Source organism: Pteropus medius, unplaced genomic scaffold (assembly GCF_902729225.1).
Source record: "Pteropus medius unplaced genomic scaffold, Ma_sr-lr_union100, whole genome shotgun sequence".
NCBI classification, from domain to species: domain Eukaryota; kingdom Metazoa; phylum Chordata; class Mammalia; order Chiroptera; family Pteropodidae; genus Pteropus; species Pteropus medius.
The window spans coordinates 17511553-17529503 of NW_024354875.1; the positions used below are offsets into that span (position 1 = coordinate 17511553).

The 17951-nt window shown below is 32.9% G+C and overlaps 1 protein-coding gene across 3 annotated transcripts in view; it reads right to left on the bottom strand.

The window, feature by feature from the left end:
- Nucleotides 1–921: 921 nt before the first annotated feature.
- STAM2 (signal transducing adaptor molecule 2) overlaps nucleotides 922–17951 on the bottom strand; it is a 38174-nt gene continuing 21144 nt past the window's right edge. For 2 of the 3 annotated variants that reach the window (XM_039856021.1, XM_039856023.1), the window contains 7 exons: nucleotides 13189–13283; nucleotides 11163–11245; nucleotides 10934–11021; nucleotides 9741–9795; nucleotides 7499–7649; nucleotides 5081–5250; nucleotides 922–3668 (listed from right to left, as the gene is read on the bottom strand). In XM_039856021.1, the coding sequence (XP_039711955.1) occupies nucleotides 3440–3668; nucleotides 5081–5250; nucleotides 7499–7649; nucleotides 9741–9795; nucleotides 10934–11021; nucleotides 11163–11245; nucleotides 13189–13283 (871 nt within the window). In that variant the 3' untranslated portion in view covers nucleotides 922–3439. The remainder of the gene's footprint in view (nucleotides 3669–5080; nucleotides 5251–7498; nucleotides 7650–9740; nucleotides 9796–10933; nucleotides 11022–11162; nucleotides 11246–13188; nucleotides 13284–17951) is intronic. The other variant, XM_039856022.1, reaches the window with a different exon arrangement.

The following is a 17951-nucleotide window of genomic DNA, read 5'->3' on the forward strand; positions in this document are numbered from 1 at the left end:
ATAAAAGACTGCTCCTGTACTACAGACATTTGTCTCAGAAGTCATGTGACAATTTTAACCAATCATATAAAAGTTTGGAATGCCTGGTACTCAGATTTTGCTGTATAGTTTTGTCTACGTATATTAGTTACTTAGGGCTGCTGTAACAAAGCACCTCAAACTCAGTGGTTTAAAAACATAAATTGCTTCTCTCAGTTCTAGAGGCTAGAAATTTGAAATGAAGGTATCAGACGGGCTATGTTCCCTCTAAAGCCTCTAAGGAAGAATTCTTCTTGCTTCCTCCAACTTCTGGTGGCCCCAGACAGTCCTTGATTTGTGGCAGTTACTCCAATCTCTGCCTCCATCTTCACACGCCTTACTGTGTGTCTGTCTTCTCTTACAAGCACATCAGTCGTTGAATTTAACTTGGTAAAATTAGAATAATTCTTCTGGGAAAACTTTCAAAATAAATCTCTAATCTTCAAAAGAAACTAAATCAAACTAGTGAAAAATATCAAATCCCAAAATTGAGTCCTCCCTTTCTTTATTGACTAAAACTGTTGTTAAGTATGTTATATAAGAAAAATGTCTTTTGACAGAAACAAAGCATGATAGATTGGTGCTATCTTCTTTATAATTTCTTACTTACAAAAATAACTTCAGCTTTGCCATCAAAACAATTCAATAAATCCTCTATTAGAAGCCAGGAATCTTGACACTTACAATTTTTACTATGAAAAACTTTTTTTAGACTCCCTAAGCCATAATTTGTGAAACATTTAAAATCAATTTTTTAAAAATCTGAAAGGTGAAAGTTTATAACCAGATTCAAAATGCATAGTGAAATTTGTTATGTAGCCAAGAATCACCTACTTGAAACAGTATATGATGACAATGTATCTGCAAATAATTTCAAATCCTAATTGATAAATACTACAATTATTTCATTTTCAGGTAATTTTATAAATAAATCACCAAATTACAAGACAATGTTTAGTAGAATGTACATTTTCCAAACTATAAGAACATATCCCACTTCATATATTTTAACACCCATGAGAAATTTTTCTATATTAATGAAAATGTTACTATAAATTTTCAGGAATTCTTTCTCATGTACCGAGATTTCATATGAAAAAGCAGAAGTTATTTTTATTTTTAATATAAAACAGTAAGTATGAACCCAATGTAGAAATCTGATGTTAGACAATTTCTTTGGCAGAAAACATTTAATTATAAACAGGTCTTAAAATAAATACAATCCATAAGATCATGGAGAAGAAAGCAAAATTACAACCCTGTATTTCTTATTAACACCAAAATATCTCAGTACACAGATTTAATAACATTTTTATACTATCAACAGCCTGCAACATAAAATTATAGTATGGCAAAAATAAAATTATTTTTAATTTAAAGGGAAGAAGAAACTTCTGGATGTATAAAATTTCACAAATGCCAATATACATTATTTATATACATGTCGAATGTTATATTATTCCAAAACTACATAAGGTAAATTTAATTGGCCAATCCTAATTTAGTGGGTGTGTAGTATTTAGTTCAAAGACTTAGGCAGGATTAAGTCTTTTACAATTCCAATCCAACCATGCATGAGATATTTACACAAACATTAAAATGTTTTTATTAAATATTGTTTGCAAGAAAAAAAGGCTTTCCATGTATATGCAAACATTAACTATCAAGAGCAGCATTGTAAATTTTGTTTTGTTTTCTTTAAAGAAGATTCATTTCCAAAAAGTAAGTTGACTTTGTAAGTATATAATTAACAAGGAAGGAAAATACTGGGTGAAAAACAGAACATGAAATATTAAAGGTTAAAACTTTCTTTCCAGTTACTTGTATCTAAAATAAGATAAAGACAAAAACTGGGCTTTCAAATATTGCTTGTTTTCCCCTTTAAATGTAGACCAAGTAATATATAGGCTATTTTGTTCTAGGATAGTTCCTTTGAAAAAGGAACACTTGGAATCAAATTTCTTTAAACAGTAAATGACAAAAATTTCCAGGGCACTGGCTTCATATGGATTATTAGTAGAAAGATTAAGGGCTTTCTTTAAAAAACAATATAGAAATCTTGCTTCCATACAATTAACTTTTTATAAACTAAACTCTGCCCATTATTTTTTCCCAGTCTAAATATCATGTATCTGTAAGCATATGTATTTGCATTTTCTATTTTGTGTTATCTAAAAAATTGGTAGATGATGTAATAGTATGCAAATTTTTAGGTGAGAAAACAATCCCTATTGGTTTACTACCTAACTCTTACAGTATGTGCAATCGATGAGCACTATAAACTATTTTAAAATGTAGGCTTCCAAAAACCTGTCTTGATAGCTTTGCTATCAGTCCACTGCCTGCTTTTATCCCACAGGCTCAGAATTACTTCTGAAAGGAATGGCCAAATTTTTCAACAGTCTGGTATAGCAATGGTACTAGAAGCACCTCTTTAAAAAAAACAACGTACCAGTAAAAACACATTATCATCCATTCTTGGCATACACTGCATCAAATTATTAGGAATGCCTCATGTCTCAAGTTCCTATGTGATCTGTAAAAAGGAAATGCAGCATCTCTGCACACTGCACTGCAGGAAGGAAAACAAATGGACCGTACCTTCATTCCGGAATGGCAATGTCATTTGAAAAGGTCAGTATAGTGGCAATTCTAAATCCCAGGGACCCTTGTAAGAAAAGAAATGTTGTTCTCCAGGGAATGGAAATGTTTTGTAGGGCTTTCCTTAGCCTACTGCTGGCAAGGGGGGACTAGCTAATGCTTTATCACACATCGGCACTGACATGGTCTTCACTATTAATAACAGAAGACATTTTTGTTCCCTCCGATTGTTCTTGCTTCTGTAGACAATTATATGCTAATTATTACTCAACATAACACTGAGAGCAAAACTGACAGCACTGCAAACACAACTGCAATTTGAAGAGCCAAAAGGAAATATGTTGGCAAGCTAAATGCCTGCGCAAAAGATGTTTACCTTTTAAAATAATGGTGTGGGAAACTGAAAAAATATGCAGATAAAAAATATTTAAAGGTTTCAGTGCTCTCTCAATAAATGTGGCATTTTAAAGGTAAAGAGCCGTTTCTTTACAGTAAAATGTTAACGCTCCCATCTCATGCTGCTTAGTGTCATAAGTCTACTTATTGGGTGTCCAGATTTGTGTAGAGAAATTTGAAACAAACACAAAACTAACTAGAAGCAACTTAAAGCTGCCCCTCTTCAAAAGTTTGACTTCAAACAAACTGGATTTAAAAAACCCTTTTATGGCCTAGTACAGTAAGAGAAGTTTTTGTGCTTTATTTATTCATGGTCTTTTTGAGGTCAGAAAAAAAAAATTTTCTTTTAATAGCTTCAGATTAGAATCATAAAGGTTGAGTAATACACTTATGAAGGCTTTCAAGAAAAAAGCTTGGTTTGTTTCTAAAGGAGAGGCTGCTGATGGTAATTTGTTTGCTGCTGTGCAACTGAATGAGCTGGAACTGCCACTGGAAAGCCTGCCAATTGCGGCAAATTGGAAGTAGTGTTCTGGTAAGAGGACATATCCACAGACATCCCCATCTGATGTGTGTAAGCAGCTGCACCAGTAGCTGATTGAAGATTAGAGTTCTGGTTCATATAAGTAGGATTGGAAACAGTGTCTTGTCCAGGGCTACAAACAAAATTTAGAAAAAAAAAAAAATGTTTACTTTGCATTATCTAGGTTATGGTCAAAGATCAATCATCATGAGAAAATAAAAACGCCTTTTCCATCTTTTTAAATTTACTAGCTCTTTTATTTTAATTATAACTTAATCACTCCACCTATCCAACACTGTTAATGTAATTTTTCTATCTGGTAAGAAGAAAATACGCAAAAAGAAAATATAAATTATAAGGCCTATTTAATTCCGTTTTCTCCAAAATCTCTCACCCAAATCATTTAAAAATCTTTTGCAATGCAGACTATTTCTTACAGTGGTACCCTTGGCCAGCTTCAATGAAAATGAAATCCCACCTCAAGTACACCTTCAGCCATATTCTCCCTTCCCCCATCTTTCGATCCAGCACAGAGGAGACCCCTCTTTTCCTCACACATTCTTTACACTTTCAAAGCTGCCCCTGATAGTCCCCAACGTGAATCCCTACATAAAATTCAAGAAGGTAAGGAGAATGGTGTAATCTACGCAGGACCCTGAATCTACTGTGAAGGTAGTTCTGACCTATAGTTTACTTATTAACACTATTAAAAAAAAAAAAAAACCAAGTTGAAAATCACACCAAATTGCAGGACTTCTGTTTGTTCCTGTAATTAGTATAGCATACATTTATTTTAAAAGATATATAATTTTAAATTACACCAAATACACTGCTTACAATATAGGAGGATTAACATCTATACTACTCCAGTTTTTTCTCTGTACTTAAGTGTCACCCAGGATAACAAAATTTTACATTTTAATAGAATTAAATATGAACATCAATATGAACAGGTTTATTTTTCAGATAATATTTAAGATTTATACTCAAGTAATTTAAGATTGGGGAGAGACATTAGAGATCATATACGCATGACTATATTAAACGATCATTCTGTGTGGCTAAGTCAAGATAATAGAAGGCAAGATTTAAACGTGATTTTCAGAATAAAAGTGTTGGTATAAAAAAAATCAGACTACAAATTCCACAACTCAAACACACTTTTTTTTAGAGTCAAAAATCAGTTTTCTGATTTTTAAAAGTATATGCAGATAAATATGTCTGGGATTACTTTTGTTAGGCTGATTACAGCACCATGCTAAATATATTATTATGGGCTTGGTCCCTGTAAAGGACAGTTAGCTTTATTTTGTCCCAGGGACCCAGACTATATGCTATGTGCAACCATTTCTCACTATGGGTGGCAAAGCTAAGAGCAGCATCATTAAGACTTCGGGGGATTATGAATGGGCAGTTCTACAGTTTCATCTCAGTTGTAAAGATAGCATTATTATAAAGAGAAGGCTCAATTTATTCTCATTCTGAAAGTCTGTGAAATTTTAACATATATAATTACAAAATGAACCACAGCTCCCAAAAACTTACCTTAAATATGGAGCTTGAGCAGGCTGTGCTGTCACTGAGGAATTCACATTTGGAGGCAGAGATCTCAGTGAACCAATCTGATCTGGTCCTAAACTGTAGCTTTGGGCAACAGCGACTTGGTGAATGCCTTGACCCATGTAATTTCCACCATGCGCCTGAATTGGGTATGTCTATTAACCAAAGAGAAAAAGCTGACCCACTGATTTCCCAAACATCTGCCTAACAATTTAAAATTTTTAAAGATTTAAATGAAATAAAATGTTATAGTTCTTTGGGGAGCCATCTTGTTTCACCAATCTATCTACTCTAGTATAAAAAGTAAAGAGCTTCCAAATCTATGAAAATCTATGATTTACTTGGTTGGTCTTTTATTTTGCTGGGGGTTGATAGGAAGGGAGGTGGTGTACTTTTAAGTAGCACGCTGAAATTCATCCAGGTTGCCTATTACTCAGTAACCTGTCTTGCTGTAGAGCCACAGAAAACTAAATACTCCCTTGAAAGGCAACCCATCATCACTTCAAATTACCACCAGAATGATAACCTTCTTTACCCTCACCCCAGGATGATTTTTCAACTCCTTCCTAAGAATGGAACTTAGGAGAATAAGTTGAAGAATAAATGGTACCAGGGCAGGATGCAGGCCTCTCTGGCCATGTCTCCTTTATTTCCTGCCTTTAGGGCAGATAAAAATAAAGAATTTTGTGGGTAAAGGAGAAGATGTATTCTCAAGAAATAGCAAAAGAGTCTAAATCCCTGATATTTATATGTGCCCTAATTTTCAGGTAACATCTCCTTAAGGACAGGATCTACCATCTGCCTACCAAATATAGCATTCAAAACAATGCGCAAGTTAAATATATATCATATAGTAACTATCATCACTCCAATTTTAAACTAAGCTATTTCTAAAGCAAAAACCATTGACATGAAAATTTAGAATGCTACATTGCCAAATCAATTACATTAAGTGCAATCATATCACTTCCTTAAGCAGACAAGTAACAACCCACTGACAACAGGCTGAAGCTGTGGGAATGGACCTCTTCTGCAGCTTAGGGTTCCTTCACAGATACAACTGTGTTATTCCAACTTTTTCTAGTACAGGTATTTTTTTAGAATTAGAATAGAAACTTAGAATAGTTCAAATGCTGTTATGAATGAATAGTGTAGATAGAAGTTACGTGAGGAATCAAACTGATAGAAAGCTAACTTTTTAAATAAGTTGTGCTTAGAAAAATACAGATTGTAAATAGCATGCAACTTAACACACAAACCTATCATAAGAATGACAACCATTTATAGACATGCAAAGAAGCAAATAAAACATATAATTCTATGATATAATAGTACAAGCATTTCTTTTTTGTTCCATTTTCACGGCAGCATCAAATAACTCTTTGAAAACGGAAGCAACACTGAATAAACTCTAGCTGTCTTCTGCACCCAGAAATCCTTTCTACCCTCATTTGTAATGACTTTCACCACTTTCAAAAGTTCAGAGCATGGCATATTTGATAAATGCATCTTGTCTGATGTGACAGTTACCATAGTAACTATTCTTTTTCTTCTTAACAATTATGTCAAGTCATCTAGGTTATGCACCCACATTTGATCTTCTCTCCTTGGTATCTCCTTCACATGCTCCTTGACATACCAGTTTTCATAAATTAACATGAATTTTGTTCATCTGAGCTCATTCTAAATTCGACTGCTAATTGGCTGAAATTTGAAAAAGGATTCAGAATACTGGAAACTGACAAATGTAAGTATTCACTTCAGCTGGGAAGCACAGATAAGGTGTAAAGTCCTAGGAAAAGATGATCTTTTAGAACCTGCATCAATAGGCCTACATCATATCCTCATGATGCATGAATTTTTAACAATTTAAGTCATGAATCTAAGATAAGAAATTATAAAGCATAATCTGAGAACAAAAGAGGTTCATTAATGAAGCCTTTTAATAATCCATGTAAATGAAAGAAATCTTGACAGAAATGTCAAATCTTGCTTGTTGAGCAACAAGAACAGCATCAGCACCTCATCTGGAGGACTTCGATATATCAATGTCCTAAATCAAAGAATTTATATTCTATATTTACAGAAAGAATTTATACTTACTTAAAGGATTTATGCTCCATATTTACAAAAGCATATGAAGAACCAGAAGTCCCCTCATATATTTAATGATCTCTTCATTCATGTTAAAAATGAACTAAAATGTATTTGTGAAATATCAGTATCTAATCTACCCTGGTGAGCACTAATTGTTTAGCAAATAATTTTTGACTATCGAAAATGAGTTTTATAATTTTACTCATGACCCATATAAATTTTAATACTATGCTTTAAAACCTTTTTTCTAATTAAAATAATTTTCTTTTTTTAATTTTGAAGAATGTTCTAAAAAAACATGCTCACCTGCATTGGAACCGCAGCTGAAGGTGGGTAATGAGCTGGAGGATGGAGCTTTGAATAGACTGAATACACTGGTGCTTCGTTCACCAATCTGTTATATAGTTCCAGAGCTTCCAAGACTTTTACGTTCAATTCAGACAATTCTGAATGCTTCCTGATATAGAAGAAAAGCGCTTTCATATTCTTCAAAGTTTTTAAGCATGCATTTAGCAACATAAATTATTTTTTAAATTTAGCACATTTTCTATTCATATTTTAATCGTTCGTTATATACGATGAAAGAATATTCACAAAGGGAAAATGGGAGGAGGAATTATTCAATTCTTATTATAACTAGCTAATATGACTTCATAAAATTAGGGAAAGTCCTTCCCATACCTCATAAAATACAACCAATTCATAATTTTAGTGCTAGGAAAATTCTGTTCCATAAGTTATAGGCTTCTGCTGAAAATTCAACTACAAATTAGAAAAAGTTCTCAATTTAGGAAGAGTCCAGGCCTTAATTAAAATCCTATAAGAATAAAGTACGCAGGAAAGGCCCAGAGCATGCTATTGAGCACAATATGACTAAAATAAAAACACGTTCACAAACAAAATCACACACATTTTGATTTGCTTATATTCATGAAAGGATCAACTGAAAAAGAATTTAATAATTATCCTTGAAAATGCAAATGAAAATAATGTATATATAAACTAGTCTCTATTGCTCATTTGTTGATTTCCCTTGAGAAAGTGAGTGAAATCAGATACCCTATGGGGCAAAAAAATCTGAAGAACAACATTTTCAAATCTGCCCAAGGAACTCCAGACACATCCTTCTGACTTGGTACAATTTTGTTTGTTCTCCTGGGAGTAATAAAGAACTCCCTTTACAACTGCCAAGTTCATAAAAGATAAATGGCTACTTTATTTGGCATAAGCCACCCACAAGCCTGTTTACTGAATGTAGCTCTTTTTATATATATACAAGAGGCTCAAAAGACAAGAAGCTAAGGCAAGCAACCAAACATGGGGCTGTCAAGTAAAAGACCTGGAGCAACCTATCAGGACTTGTCACTTTTCCTCTATTAAAATATCATGTGTGAAACAAACAAACAAACAAAATTGTGTTGTTTCCTCTCTTGCACTTGTGACTATATAAAGCAGATCAAACTCTATTTTCAGAAATTAAGTTGTAAACCACACAAGAAGCTTCAGAAATTAGTGTCCATGATAACAAAAGTGTGATTAAGAATTAACCATAAGCTTCTTTTCCAGTTTGATTATTCACTTGACTATTAACATCCCTGCACTGAAACCAAAGTAGTAGATGTGTAAGTGGATAGTAAATGCATTCTCCAAAATAAGAATAAAAGAATATGATGAGACTACCATCATTTCATTAAGTGCAACAGGGATTATTTTTTTCATTTCTGCAGATAATACAAAGTATTTATTAAAACTACCCATGGAACAAAGATTATAATCTTCATTGACTAGAAAATATCTTGCTGCTACTACCCTTCTCTGGCAAAGGCAGATAAGAAGTAAAGCAGTTTCTGTTCTTGTGCTGTTTTATACAACAGTCGATAGAATCTAGAAAGGTATGACAATGGAATGTTGCTAAAGCCTTATTCCTCGTCTTCTATTCTCCATGGCTTCTCCCTCTGACTTCAGATAGAAAGTGCTGAGGAAGAAGAGAGGGAGAGAACTAAGTTAAAAGCTCAAAACCTGATAGTCTATACTTCAGTGCTGCTGCTATTTCTAAGGATGAGTACGATTAGTGGAATAATGAAATTCAAAGGACAGCAGAAACCCAGGAATAAAAGAAAAAAAAAAAACAAGAGAGGGTGTGTGCATTGGATTTAGTTTCACAAATAAAAATAAAAGGAAAATTTCATTTGAAAGTTTTACCAATACTATTTCTCATCACATAACAAGACAATGCTTGCCTACGATCCCTGTTCTCATTGCACACTCTAATCAACCTTATTCTTCATTACTCATTATCCCTCAGTTCTAGCCCAAGTAAGAAAACGAAGAATGGCGCTGCAAGAGCAAGGGTCCACGGTTTTATGTATACTCCTGTCATGAAAAAAATTTGCTACCAAAATAAAAAGTACCACTTTGCATATTTGGGAAACTGAGAAAGTTTCAAAAGACTGAAGTTTCATAAAAACTCCCTAGTTAAAAGTTCTGCCCAAAACAAGTAACCATGTAAGAAAACTATACTTGTTATTCCCTGCATTAAGAATCTTACCTATCAATCTCTTCAAGTTTTTCATCTATCATTGGACCCATCTGTTGGCAGATATCTGTAAATACAAAAATATTTTAAAATCTTTAAATTTAAACCAGGTTAGGTCAATTTTGACAATTTTTAACAACAGGGCACATCATGCATTATACAAAGAGAATTAAGTTTATGCTCAAGAAAGGATTATAAAAGACCTAATTTTAATACTATTCAGCACCAACCAATATTAATATCACATGACCACAGGCAAAGTCAAAAAAAGTAATAGGATACTTTAATTTCAATACTTAATTTCAATGAATACAGAAATTACTCTTTCCAAAACAGAAATCTCACTGTGTTCTCTGAAAGTACTAAGTTTATAGACTGAAATTTGGAGTTATCTCAAAATCTTAAGAATATCTAGAAAACTAGTATTAGCTAAGTAAAATAAACTTGAGTCAGTATGTAAGATATGTAATTATGTACAGATGAGTTATGAACACTTTTCAGTTATTTAAGTAATTTCAAAATTAAACATGTTGTATATTTCCAAATGTAAACATCAATACAATGACCACAATATTCCATATGCATAACCAGACTTTCTTATACTAAAAGATTCAAGAAGACTTATCATTTATCAGAGATTTTTCTCGCAAAGGATTTTTTTTAAAAAGGCATAAAAGCATTTGGGTTTTTGTTGTTGTTGTTGTTGTTTGTTTTTTAGGTTTTATTTTTATTTTTCAATAAAAACATTTAATTGTTTTAAATTTCTTGGAAATTAAAAAAGACACATCGGCATGCATCAAATGACTGCATTACAAAGTTAACATGGATCATGTATAATTTTGACCTTTAAAATCATGATACAAGAGAATTAAAGAGAATTAAAACAGGAATAAGGATTTCTAACATTTTGACTCATTTAATTTAATAGCGTTATTTCTAATTCTGTCCTTTTTTGGACTGCATATCTCCTCAGCCAATTTCATTAGTGGGCTTACAAAAATACAAAGACTTCTTTTTTGAACAAGATAGGTAGGTTTATAATCATACCTTCCAAGTAATATGTTTACTATATAACTATACTAATTTGTTTCCCATCAGAGATTTCTAATCTCTACAAGCAAACACGAGGCAGAAGAAATTTAAGATATTATAAATAGCTAAAATATTAAATGACATTAAAGTAATTCCTAATATTCACTAAGTACCTTCTAAGTCCAAGAGGTCTTGGGAGTCTGGTTTTGCATCAGTTGGATCTATACTCTGGAGTACCTGCAGGGCTCTATCCATCTTATCCTAAAAAAGTAATAGGATACTTTAAAAACTCACTAGTCTTAATTTCAATGAATATAGAAATTACTCTTTCCAAGCATTTTCAAGTATAATACATTTTAAAAGTCTTGATAGCTTAACTATTAAACAAAAGAAGGACTCTACCTCATCTATATAAACAGGCTCAGGCTCCGATTTCTTAATTTCCTCCTCCTCATCATCAATTACATTCAATTTGTCCACAGCTGCTACAGAAACACAGCAAATTTTAAGTTCTTCAGCATTTACTTTGGCAACTGAGTCATTAATTTATAAGTAAGTGATTATCCACAAAAAAAAAAGAAACTCCTTACACAGTACAGTCATCACATTTCATAATCAAAATGTTATTACATATGTTCATTTATTCATGCCACAAATATTTATTTTGCCCTATGTTCCAGGCATTGTTCTAGGCACTAGAAACACACCGATGAGTAAAACAGACAATCCCTACCATGACGTAACTTACATTCTAGTGGAACAAGCAAGCAATATAATGGGAACTGTTATTACAGGCATTTTCTGGAAAACTGAGTGTTACCACGAGGGTGAATAAATAAACAGAAGAGTAGGGTATTATCTAGTGTTATCCAGTTAGCTAATTTCAGAGTTCTATGAATTCTTTCCTTACCATAAAGAGTATTTCCTATATATTAAAAAAAAAGACTTAATTGCAATCATCTTTAATAATACTTAAAGCAAAACGAAACAAAAAATCATAAAGAGAAGGTTGAAAAATAATTTACGAATATACATGCCCCCAAACTATTTAAATTTTCACTGGAATATTGCTATAGTGTACTATACTTTAATAAAGTAAATTCTGGTAAAAATAAAATTATAATAATCTATACCATGAAAGGATCTTTAAGTCCCAACAGTTAGCCACGTATTTCAAATATCTGGCTAATTTTTAAATACGTCCTAAGCAGCAGAGCTCAGCATAACATGAAGATATACTGAAAACCCAAAATATTTTTTACTTTTAAAACTTCAGCTTAATATCTCCAGCCTATGCCAAAGAGAAATTATGATATTGGATCCCTTGAGCAGTGTCTATAAAGGTATTAAAAATGGTGTCTCCAATTTTCATATCAATTTAGAGAGTTAGCCCAGAGAAATAAAAAGTATAAATAGTAGCAAAGCAGTTAGTATTCAAATGAGTATTCATCTCCCTCAACTTTATTTTAACCAAATGCGTCACTCCACCATACAAGGAGGATGTTACACACAATACATAGGGCTTTCAATTGAAGTTCTTTCTCTAGAACTGGTAAGGGATTAGCATCCACATGTCCTGCAGGGAGTTACCAGAAGTACCATCTAAGGGCAGACTGGCTAACTTAGAATCTCGACTCTATCGCCTACTAGCCACAGAACCCTTCAGCTTCAGTTTCCTTATCTGTAAAATGGGGTAACAAAAGTACCTATCTCACAGACTTGTACAGATTAAATGAAATAGTGCAAGCAAAGGACTTAGCACAATGCCTGATATATGAGTGCTGAAACACCACTGAACTATTTTATTTCTGGTCATCACCAACATTGGTATTACTAGCTGTTCTTTACACTCAGTTCCCCTCATCTCCTGGCCTGCAAAGCAAATGGAAGCTTTCTCTGCATGACTGACAGCAGCTGAAGGGTACTGTCTGTGGCTACAAGACTTAGTAAAGTTCAGAAGATCTGAACTAGGAACCTACTATCTTAATTACATTATTTTATATTCTTTATACTGAAGAGACACAAATTGCCTCTTAAACCAATTAGGTTGGTTTAAATATTTGCGTGGTCATAGATTATTTTATGCCTTATATGTAACTATGTTAACTCTCAAAAGATTTAAAATATAATGACAAGAAAATAATTCTTGGAATTGACCTGGGTTAAACTAACCCCCTAGTTTGCTAAGAAGTAGGTCAAATTCTATTGCCTATAAATAATGTTTTCAAACAAGAGTTAGAGAGCATGTGCGATCTTGCTCCCTGGCATTTGTCATCAGTTTAGCTCAATAAACTCATAAAAAATTTTTTAAAAACCACACAGAAAAATACAAGAATTAAATGCCAATCTACTTTATGTTCAAACTGAACCATTAAATTCAAGTGTAAAAAACTTCAACAGATTGAACCTTCTCTAAGATTTAACTTACCTGCCTCAGACTCTATGTTTAAATTAGTTGTTACAAAATTAGATGGGAAGAGTCCTATTCCTCTGTGATTTTCTCCTTTCCACCAATTGGCATCACTGAAAATACAGTGTAAAAATGTCATTTGTTCCTCTACATTTTAGTGCATTAGATTCAAGAGGGATTAAAATAAAAAGTAAATTTAGCCTACTATGAAAAATATTAGTTCACATCCGACTATATTTAATAGTTCTTAAATTTAATAAAAGATATACAAAAGCACAAATAAAACAAATATTCATATTCCCATACTTAAATGTTGAGCCAATTAGCAACCAGTAATATTTGATTCTGGGCTTTTAAAATATTAAATATTACAGATAATACTGAAGTCCCGTTTATCAACAATCCCACATCCATTCTACCACACCAGCACCATAAAGCTGGTAGGTAGTCTTCCTGCCATCGTATTTTTTATTTGTTTAAAAATATCTATAGCCAACTCTATATAGGTGTTATTATCAATCTTTTTAATTTTATCTGTTAATACTCTCAGATATTTTTATTCAGATGTTTATCCTTTTAAAATTAAAGTTCCATCACATAAATACGGCATATATACATGACTTAGCCATTCCTATTCAGATGTACATTTGGTAATTTTCAGTCTTTTACCATTATAAAGACTGGAATAATGATCATTCTAGATTCTGGCGGCACATATACAACAATTACACATGCCCAAACAGACTTGCTGGGCCACAGGATATAAGCATTTTCCATTCTACTAAGTACTGCTAAATGTTCCCTAAATGGTTGTGACAATTCACTATCTTCCTTCCCTCAGCAGCACGTCACAATGCCACTTCCCCTCATTAATCGTCCAAGCAGCACTTGGTATCAGACAGTAAAGAAATTCTATCTCACTGCTGTGCTCGTTTGCAATTCTCGAGCATCCACGTGTTTGCTGGCCTTTCAGATTACTTCTGTAAACTGCTAGTTCGTATCTTCAGCCTATTTTTCTTTATCCACTGGGTCCTTTGTCTTTTTTCGTGGATCTGTAGGCATTCTTTATGTATTCTGGAGAGCAATTGTTTGTCTGAACTATGAAAATACCTACTCCCAAAGAGTCTCTTGTCTTTTAACATGTTTATGATTTCTTTTATTTCACAGTGGTTTTTTTTCCCCATGTTATCAAATTTGGCAATGTTTTCTTTTATGTCTTATGCATTTTTTTTTTTTTAAGAAATCTTTCTCTAACCCTGAACTCCTAAACCTCTTCTCCTATATACTTATATTTAAGTTTTAGGTTTCTTTTTTATCTTTCTCTCATGTTTAGGTCCTTAATTCATCTGAAATGAAATTCTGTGTGCTATGTGAAGCCGAATCAAATTTTATTTTATTTGTATTGTATAAAGAGCCATTCGCCCCACCAAAATTTACTAATACACTTTTTCCTACTGATTTATGATATCCTATCTTTCAAACAGCAAGCTGCTATCTGTTCATGAGCCTATTTCTGGATTCCATTCTGTTGCAATAGTCTATATATTTATTTACTACAGCTTATTAATATGCCTTGATACTTGGCAGAGAAAAGACCCTCTATGTTACTGTATATCTTTGCATTTCTCTACTAATATTAAAATTTTTCAGGTTCTCTGAGAAAAGTCCTGTTGGGATTTTAATTGGAAATGCACTAATTTATGCATTCTGATAGGAAAAATTAAATCTTTATAATATTAAAGTTTCTTTACCATAACATGGTATCCCTCTTCATTCGCATTTATATAAATAAATGTATTTTATATATTTATATTTCTTGATATTTTTCAAAGAACTTATATAATTTTCTCCATAAAGGCCTTACACATCTTTGTTAGATTTATTATTAGATCACTTATAATTTTTGTTACTATTAGGAACGGCATTTTTTTTCTATTACATTTGCTAAATAGGTATGATTAGAGTAATGCATACCACTGACTGTATGTTGAGCTTGTATCCAACAAGCTTGATGAACTCTTACCAAGCTTGTTGGATAGTTGGTCCATTGATTCTCTTGATAGGGACAATTACAGAATCCAGAAATAACAGTTAATCTACTCCTTTCCAAAAATTTGACTTATTGACCAGGCATTCTTAAAGATGGAACTTAAGGATAAATCAACTTCTATGATTCTGACACATTGTTTTATTTAAAAAGTACCAGAAAGATATAAAAGAGCTGTATATCATCCAAATTCTTAAAACCAGAAAATAACTGATATACTAACAGTCCTCAGGTATCGTATCTGTTGATTTCTACATAGGATGAGAAATTCTTTCTCTCACACACATATTCTCTTAAGTTGAACTTTCCATTAAAAAGGAAAACTGAACTTAGAGGAATTTTGACATAAAACCAGAGAACACAAACATGTGAAGTGCAAGCATGGATTTTACTTGAACTATCAACAATTTTGTATAGCCTTCCTTAATGGTTCTACTAATGTAAAGATATAATTTCACTTTCAACTACAACTGCAAAGACCTTGATGAAGAATAAAAGTAGGCAAAATGACCAAATGTCATGTCAAAGTACGATGACTCCTTCCTAGCCCTAATTCAGCTCTATATTCTCTCCATTGGCAACTAGTTGATTCCATGGAAAGTTATTGTTCAATTCTATATTCCTAAATTAAGGTAGTTTGGCACTGCAGTTTTACATAAACCATTTGCTAATTAAGGAAAATTTTATTGCAGCCATTTATATTTACAATTTTATATGTTAAGAAAGAGTAAGTCACAGCTGAGTCAGAAATGATGTAAGTGTAAGAGACATAAACTTTACCTTCAACACATTCATTATTTATCTAACATTTATGAAAGCCCACCAGGGAAGGGATAGTGACATTGGGCTAAGCGCTAATGTTACAAAGATAATTAAGAAACAGTTTCTGTCTTTAAGAAATTTAAAACCCAGTGCAATATTCTCAACCCTCCATTTCCAACTAAGAACATGTTAACTTTACCTTCTGGAGTTTTTCTCCTTCCTCTTTCTCCCATCCCTGGAAGTGCTGACCTTTTTCAGAATCAACTCATTTAGCAGAAGAGACAATATGTAAAGAAGTAATTGCAATACAAAACGAGAAACCAATATAAGGAATGCTATCACTTCCATTCAGGAGGCTATGGCAAAACCAAGATGGAACTCCTAACTCCACTGGGAACTAGAGGCAGAGAAGGGTTTAAAGGCTTCTCAGACCATATAAAATCTGACATGAGTTTTGAAGGTTAAGTAGGCACTCACCAGGAAAAAAAAGGACATTAGGGCTATGAAAATAAAAATGTTTTGTTGCCATTATGGAGAAGCAAGAAAATAAAAGTACAAGAAACCAAATACCTTGTACACTGAGATAAACAAAAAACAAAGCTATCTTGTCTCGTTTTAGCTCTCAAAATAAATGAAAACCTAACCTCTCCTTTAACCTACTGACTTCTTAACTAAAACATCTTACTTGCTGTCTTTTAAATGACAATGGCTGAACAATGGCTGAAGATAAGTGATGCCCTTTATGGAGGAGATATTATGTGAGAATACTGCTATTTCTACCACAAATACATAAATAGTAAACCTGGAATCCTTGGTATCCCGTGGGGGTCATTGCCTTAAAGTACCTGTTTTGTTTCTTAATGTGGGGGAGCCAAACATTCTAAATCCTGGACTCCCTTGCAAACCTTCCTTGCAAGTAAAACTCCTTTTCTAAATGTGTTTGCTTCTTTTGACTGGGCTTTCCAGGCAAAAAGAACCAATGTACAATGCCACAGAAGTCTATTCACAACATGGCATTTTTGGAACTGCAAGAATTCCACTTGATTATTTGAAATGGTACATACAGAACAAATATGGAGTGGTGAGATAAAGCTAAAGATGGGAAAAGTAAAAAACTTTTTTGGTATACTGTTAATAAGAAAGGTGCGCCTTTTCTATCGGCTCAGTGTTTCTTAAATTGAAATCCAAGAATGATGTATTTTCAAGGGACTTCAAAGTCTGCACGTGAAATTTTTAATTTTGTGCTTTCATTGCCACAGCAATTTAAATACAATGAATACAGTCATATTCTGAGTTATCTAGATGACCTCCTTTTAACCTAAGATTGTTACTTAACCTTAGTACCCAAATTTACATTTTTGTTTAAAATCTTTCTAATGATAACCAGTCACCCAGAATGACAACATTTAACCTATACATGTTGATGAGCATGTCTATGGCAATTTTAAGATTGGGATATCCTATCTTCAAAATGACAGCAATCAACCTACATATTCCATCATATTCAGTATTCATATTGAATTCTTAGCAGTTACAAAGAAAAAAGTTATCTTTTGCAGTGGTAAGTCTCAAATGAAAGTAGTTTTGTATGAGTCTGTTATTTAAAGAATTGTGCTTTAATTAGCCATCACTGAAAATAACACACGCAGCACAATAATATGACCTTTACTCATTGCAAACCTACAGACTATAACAGGTATATAAATGCCACGCCAACACCGAATGACATCTAAGTATGTAGGTATGTATGAAGGGTTCTCAAAGTTATAAAAGAAACTCAGAGAACTGAGTTATCGCAGCACAGGGTAGTACAGACCTGCTGGAGATAAGTGAGGAAGTACCTGTGCCACTGATCAGTAGTATATTTAACTTGTGAGCAGCCATTTATTTTAGAAAATTTTCTTATTACATAAAAATAATGCTCAAAATTTGAATCTCAGAGCAAAACTTACTCCTTTTTAGTTCTGTTTCT